Source organism: Salmo salar, chromosome ssa17, assembly GCF_905237065.1.
Source record: "Salmo salar chromosome ssa17, Ssal_v3.1, whole genome shotgun sequence".
Classification (NCBI taxonomy): domain Eukaryota; kingdom Metazoa; phylum Chordata; class Actinopteri; order Salmoniformes; family Salmonidae; genus Salmo; species Salmo salar.
The window spans coordinates 44,374,451-44,381,950 of record NC_059458.1 but is presented as its reverse complement, the minus strand read 5'-3'; the positions used below and the strand labels follow the sequence as shown (position 1 = coordinate 44,381,950).

Below are 7,500 nucleotides of genomic sequence, written 5' to 3'. Positions count from 1 at the left end.
CTTTTTGCACGGAGTCAATTCCTCACGCTGCTGTTTCCAACGTCTTATCATCGACTCATTAAGACCAAGCTCCCGTGCAGCAGCTCTATTTCCTTTTCCAACAGCCAGATCAATCGCCTTCAACTTGAAAGCTGCATCGTATGCATTTCTCCGTGTCTTTGCCATGATGAGGGTGACAAAATGACTACCGTAATCAGAATGATGGGAAGTTTGAGAGCGCTCGATTTAATCTAAACAGTAAACAAAAAAGTTGTTTGACCTTAATAACCCGTTCGGCAATTTCATTGGTCTAATGAAAACTCCATGCCGCCAAAAAACTGAGCACGTCACAGAATGTGTTTTAATTTTTTATTTTTTTTTAAAATTGAAAGCGGGAAAAATCCATATATTAGCCGCGTCATTGTTTAAGCCGCGAGGTTCATAGCCTGGGAAAAAAGTTGCGGCTTATAGTCCGGAATTTACGGTACATAAAACCAACAAATTAAAAACGTTGCAGCCCACATGTAGAAAATAACCTGATTTTAAAAATACCTACTCAGACTAATGGATTAGTCCAATCAGACAGGCCTCTACAATGGATTGGTCCAATCAGACAGGCCTCTACAATGGATTGGTCCAATCAGACAGGCCTCTACAATGGATTGGTCCAATCAGACAGGCCTCTACAATGGATTAGTCCAATCAGACAGGCCTCTACAATGGATTGGTCCAATCAGACAGGCCTCTACAATGGATTAGTCCAATCAGACAGGCCTCTACAATGGATTGGTCCAATCAGACAAGCCTCCGCAATGGATTGGTCCAATCAGACAGGCCTCCGCAATGGATTGGTCCAATCAGACAGGCCTCCGCAATGGATTGGTCCAATCAGACAGGCCTCCGCAATGGATTGGTCCAATCAGACAGGCCTCCGCAATGGATTGGTCCAATCAGACAGGCCTCCGCAATGGATTGGTCCAATCAGACAGGCCTCCGCAATGGATTGGTCCAATCAGACAGGCCTCCGCAATGGATTGGTCCACACAGACAGGACTCCGCAATGGATTGGTCCAATCAGACAAGCCTCCGCAATGGATTGGTCCAATCAGACAGGCCTCCGCAATGGATTGGTCCAATCAGACAGGCCTCCGCAATGGATTGGTCCAATCAGACAGGCCTCTACAATGGATTAGTCCAATCAGACAGGCCTCCGCAATGGATTGGTCCAATCAGACTGGCGTGAATCAGACAGGTGTCTCGTTTGCTCGACTAAAAAGATCTCGGTCGACCAACAGCCCATCGACCAATCAGTAGACCAGGGGACTGAATGGGGTCAGCCCTAGTAATCAATAGACCAGGGGACTGAATGGGGTCAGCCCTAGTAATCAATAGACCAGGGGACTGAATGGGATCAGCCCTAGTAATCAATAGACCAGGGGACTGAATGGGGTCAGCCCTAGGAATCAATAGACCAGGGGACTGAATGGGGTCAGCCCTAGTAATCAATAGACCAGGGGACTGAATGGGGTCAGCCCTAGGAATCAATAGACCAGGGGACTGAATGGGATCAGGTGGTCTCTGTGATGCTGTTTTGACTAAGTGTCTCTCCTCTCTAGCCAGGGAAAACAGTCGAGTTATGTATCGCCCGGTGGTGGGCCAGCCTTGGTGACGTTACCGTGGACTACGGCATCTCCTTCCACGGCCTGACCACCTCGCCGTCACCTCTCCACATAGTGAGTATATATGCACTGCCTTCAAACTCTTCACACCCCTTGACTTTTCCCACATTTTGTTACGTTACAGCCTCATCAAACTACACACAATACCCCATAATTACAAAGCAAAAACATTTTCATTTTGCTAATTTATTAACAGTAAAAAAAAAACGATCACATTTTACATAAGTATTCAGACCCTTTACTCAGTACTTTTGTTGAAGCGCCTTTGGCAGCGATTACAGCATCGAGTCTTCTTGGGTATGACGCTACAAGCTTGGCACACCTGTATTTGGGGAGTTTCTCCCATTCTTCTCTGCAGATCCTCTCAAGCTCTGTCAGGTTGGATGGGGAGCGTCGCTACACAGCTATTTTCAGGTCTCTCCAGAGATGTTCGATCGGGTTCAAGTCCGGTCTCTGGCTGGGCCACTCAAGGACATTCAGAGATCATGCTTCACCGTAGGGATGGTGCCAGGTTTCCTCCAGACGTGACGCTTGGCATTCAGGCCAAAGAGTTTAATCTTGGTTTCATCAGACCAGAGAATCTTGTTTCTCATGGTCTGAGAGTCTTTATGTGCCTTTTGGCAAACTCCAAGCGGGCTGTAATGTACCTTTAACTGAGGAATGGCTTCCGTCTGGCCACTCTACCATAAAGGCCTGATTGGTGGAGTGCTGCAGAGATGGTTGTCCTTCTGGAAGGTTCTCCCATCTTCACAGAGGAAGTCTAGAGCTCTGTCAGAGTGACCATCGGGTTCTTGGTCGCCTCCCTAACCAAGGCCCTTCTCCCCCGATTGGTCAGTTTGGCCGGGCGTCCAGCTCTAGGAAGAGTCTTGGTGGTTCCAAACTTCTTCCATTTGAGAATGATGGAGGCCACTGTGTTCTTGGGGACCTTCAATGCGGCAGACATTTTTTGGTACCTTTCCCCAGATCTGTGCCTCGACACAATCCCGTCTCGGAGCACTATGGACAATTCCTTCGACCTCATGGCTTGGTTTTTGCTCTGATGCACTGTCAACTGTGGGACCTTATATAGACAGGTGTGTGTCTTTCCAAATCATGTCCAATCAATTGAATTTACCCCAGGTGGACTCCAATCAAGTTGTAGAAACATCTCAAGGATGATCAATGGAAACAGGATGCACCTGAGCTCAATTTCAAGTCTCATAGCAAAGGGTCTGAATACTTATGAAAATAATCTGTTTTTATGTATTTTTAATACATTTGCAAAAATGTCTAAAAACCTGTTTCCGCTTTGTCATTATGGGGTATTGTGTGTAGATTGATGAGGGGGAAAACAATTATTTAATCAATTTTAGAATAAGGCTGTAACGTAACAAAATGTGGAAAAAGTCAAGGGGTCTGAATACTTCCCCTCACTTTAGTAGGAACACACTCCTCCGTGTTGTGGGACGTTGTCGTACCAGTTTTCCTCCGTGTTGTGGGACGTGTCGTACCAGTTTTCCTCCGTGTTGTGGGACGTGTCGTACCAGTTTTCCTCCGTGTTGTGGGACGTTGTCGTACCAGTTTTCCTCCGTGTTGTGGGACGTGTCGTACCAGTTTTCCTCCGTGTTGTGGGACGTGTCGTACCAGTTTACCTCCGTGTTGTGGGACGTTGTCGTACCAGTTTTCCTCCGTGTTGTGGGACGTTGTCGTACCAGTTTTCCTCCGTGTTGTGGGACGTGTCGTACCAGTTTTCCTCCGTGTTGTGGGACGTGTCGTACCAGTTTTCCTCCGTGTTGTGGGACGTTGTCGTACCAGTTTTCCTCCGTGTTGTGGGACGTTGTCGTACCAGTTTTCCTCCGTGTTGTGGGACGTGTCGTACCAGTTTACCTCCGTGTTGTGGGACGTGTCGTACCAGTTTACCTCCGTGTTGTGGGACGTGTCGTACCAGTTTTCCTCCGCGTTGTGGGACGTGTCGTACCAGTTTACCTCCGCGTTGTGGGACGTGTCGTACCAGTTTACCTCCGCGTTGTGGGACGTGTCGTACCAGTTTTCCTCCGCGTTGTGGGACGTTGTCGTACCAGTTTTCCTCCGCGTTGTGGGACGTTGTCGTACCAGTTTTCCTCCGTGTTGTGGGACGTGTCGTACCAGTTTTCCTCCGTGTTGTGGGACGTTGTCGTACCAGTTTACCTCCGTGTTGTGGGACGTGTCGTACCAGTTTTCCTCCGTGTTGTGGGACGTTGTCGTACCAGTTTTCCTCCGCGTTGTGGGACGTGTCGTACCAGTTTTCCTCCGCGTTGTGGGACGTTGTCGTACCAGTTTTCCTCCGCGTTGTGGGACGTTGTCGTACCAGTTTTCCTCCGCGTTGTGGGACGTTGTCGTACCAGTTTTCCTCCGCGTTGTGGGACGTTGTCGTACCAGTTTTCCTCCGTGTTGTGGGACGTTGTCGTACCAGTTTTCCTCCGTGTTGTGGGACATTGTCGTACCAGTTTTCCCTCCGCGTTGTGGGACGTTGTCGTACCAGTTTTCCCTCCGCGTTGTGGGACGTTGTCGTACCAGTTTTCCTCCGCGTTGTGGGACGTTGTCGTACCAGTTTTCCTCCGTGTTGTGGGACGTGTCGTACCAGTTTTCCTCCGTGTTGTGGGACGTTGTCGTACCAGTTTACCTCCGTGTTGTGGGACGTGTCGTACCAGTTTACCTCCGTGTTGTGGGACGTTGTCGTACCAGTTTACCTCCGTGTTGTGGGACGTGTCGTACCAGTTTTCCTCCGTGTTGTGGGACGTGTCGTACCAGTTTTCCTCCGTGTTGTGGGACGTTGTCGTACCAGTTTACCTCCGTGTTGTGGGACGTGTCGTACCAGTTTACCTCCGTGTTGTGGGACGTTGTCGTACCAGTTTACCTCCGTGTTGTGGGACGTGTCGTACCAGTTTTCCTCCGTGTTGTGGGACGTGTCGTACCAGTTTTCCTCCCAAAAGTTTTTTCTGACTCATGATTTTTTTGTCTCACCCAGCATGCATCAGACGGTGTGACTAGTTTTGAGGTGTCCTCTCCCCTGAGGTACGAGGACGTTTCTCCCAGCATCACCCTGAAGACCTGGGTCCAGCCACTCAGGTACAAAACTCAAAAAATACAAACCCACACTTTTTTCCCAGCTTCACCCTGAAGATCTGTTTATCTAGCCCCGAGCATCCCATCTAGTCCTGACAGATCGTCTCAGTGTACAGAGTCTAGCCCCGAGCATCCCATCTAGTCCTGACAGATCGTCTCAGTGTACAGAGTCTAGCCCCGAGCATCCCATCTAGTCCTGACAGATCGTCTCAGTGTACAGAGTCTAGCCCCGAGCATCCCATCTAGTCCTGACAGATCATCTCAGTGTACAGAGTCTAGCCCCGAGCATCCCATCTAGTCCTGACAGATCGTCTCAGTGTACAGAGTCTAGCCCCGAGCATCCCATCTAGTCCTGACAGATCGTCTCAGTGTACAGAGTCTAGCCCCGAGCATCCCATCTAACTGTGTGTTTCCTGTTTCCTCCAGACCTCTGTGTTTTAAGATCAAGGCTCTGGGTCACAGAGATGTTCTGCCCAACAACAGACAGCTCTATGAAATCATCCTCACCTACAGCTTCCACCAGGTGAGAGTGTCTGGGATTTATTATAGACCTCTGTTTGGTGTGTCTGACCTCTCTCCCTCTCTACCTCTCCCTCTCTGATCTCTCTCCCTCTCTCCCTCTCTCCCTCTCTACCTCTCCCTCTCTGATCTCTCTCCCTCTCTCCCTCTCTCCCTCTCTCCCTCTCTCCCTCTCTCCCTCTCTCCCTCTCTCCCTCTCTCCCTCTCTACCTCTCTCCCTCTCTACCTCTCCCTCTCTGACTCTCTACCTCTCCCTCTCTGACTCTCTCCCTCTCTGATCTCTCTCCCTCTCTCCCTCTCTCCCTCTCTCCCTCTCTCCCTCTCTCCCTCTCTGACCTCTCTCCCTCTCTCCCTCTCTACCTCTCTCCCTCTCTACCTCTCCCTCTCTGACTCTCTACCTCTCCCTCTCTGACTCTCTCCCTCTCTGATCTCTCTCCCTCTCTCCCTCTCTCCCTCTCTACCTCTCTCCCTCTCTCCCTCTCTACCTCTCTCCCTCTCTACCTCTCTCCCTCTCTACCTCTCCCTCTCTGACTCTCTACCTCTCCCTCTCTGATCTCTCTCCCTCTCTCCCTCTCTCCCTCTCTCCCTCTCTCCCTCTCTGACCTCTCTCCCTCTCTCCCTCTCTCCCTCTCTGACCTCTCTCCCTCTCTCCCTCTCTCCCTCTCTCCCTCTCTCCCTCTCTGATCTCTCTCCCTCTCTCCCTCTCTGATCTCTCTCCCTCTCTCCCTCTCTGATCTCTCTCCCTCTCTCCCTCTCTACCTCTCTACCTCTCTGACCTCTCTGACCTCTCTCCCTCTCTCCCTCTCTGACCTCTCTCCCTCTCTGACCTCTCTAACTCGCTCCCTCTCTCCCCAGCCTAAGTCAGGAGAAGCGACCCCCAGTTGTCCAGTACTGTGCGAGCAGCTGTATGAATCAGAGTTTGACTCTCAGCTCTGGATGCTGTTTGACCAGAACAAGAGACTGCTGGGCTCTGGAGACGCCTACCCACACCAGGTAGTAACCTCAACACAACCATAATATAACCACAACACAACCATAATATAACCTCAACACAACCATAATATAACCTCAACACAACCATAATATAACCTCAACACAACCATAATATAACCTCAACACAACCATAATATAACCTCAACACAACCATAATATAACCACAACATAACCATAATATAACCACCACACAACCATAATATAACCACCACACAACCATAATATAACCACCACACAACCATAATATAACCACCACACAACCATAATATAACCACCACACAACCATAATATAACCACCACACAACCATAATATAACCACCACACAACCATAATATAACCACCACACAACCATAATATAACCACCACACAACCATAATATAACCTCCACACAACCATAATATAACCACCACACAACCATAATATAACCTCCACACAACCATAATATAACCTCAACACAACCATAATGTAACCACCACACAACCATAATATAACCACCACATAACCATAATACAACCATAATATAACCACAACACAACCATAATATAACCACCACACAACCAGAATGTAACCACCACACAACCATAACAAGAGAATACTCCTACCTCACCAGGTAGTCACCACAACATTAGACTACTGGTCACCGGGTAGTCACCACAACATTAGACTACTGGTCACCGGGTAGTCACCACAACATTAGACTACTGGTCACCGGGTAGTCACCACAACATTAGACTACTGGTCACCGGGTAGTCACCGCAACATTAGACTACTGGTCACCGGGTAGTCACCGCAACATTAGACTACTGGTCACCGGGTAGTCACCGCAACATTAGACTACTGGTCACCGGGTAGTCACCGCAACATTAGACTACTGGTCACCGGGTAGTCACCGCAACATTAGACTACTGGTCACCGGGTAGTCACCGCAACATTAGACTACTGGTCACCGGGTAGTCACCGCAACATTAGACTACTGGTCACCGGGTAGTCACCGCAACATTAGACTACTGGTCACCGGGTAGTCACCGCAACATTAGACTACTGGTCACCGGGTAGTCACCGCAACATTAGACTACTGGTCACCGGGTAGTCACCGCAACATTAGACTACTGGTCACCGGGTAGTCACCGCAACATTAGACTACTGGTCACCGGGTAGTCACCGCAACATTAGACTACTGGTCACCGGGTAGTCACCGCAACATTAGACTACTGGTCACCGGGTAGTCACCGCAACATTAGACTAC

The 7,500-nt window shown here is 49.4% G+C and overlaps 1 protein-coding gene across 2 annotated transcripts in view; it reads left to right on the top strand.

Moving 5' to 3' along the window:
* Positions 1–7,500, top strand: part of tpp2 (tripeptidyl peptidase 2) — a 59,086-nt gene that overhangs the window by 28,130 nt on the left and 23,456 nt on the right. For both annotated transcript variants that reach the window (XM_045699641.1, XM_045699639.1), the window contains exons 17-20: positions 1,596–1,712; positions 4,645–4,745; positions 5,169–5,265; positions 6,117–6,254. In XM_045699641.1, the coding sequence (XP_045555597.1) occupies positions 1,596–1,712; positions 4,645–4,745; positions 5,169–5,265; positions 6,117–6,254 (453 nt within the window). The remainder of the gene's footprint in view (positions 1–1,595; positions 1,713–4,644; positions 4,746–5,168; positions 5,266–6,116; positions 6,255–7,500) is intronic.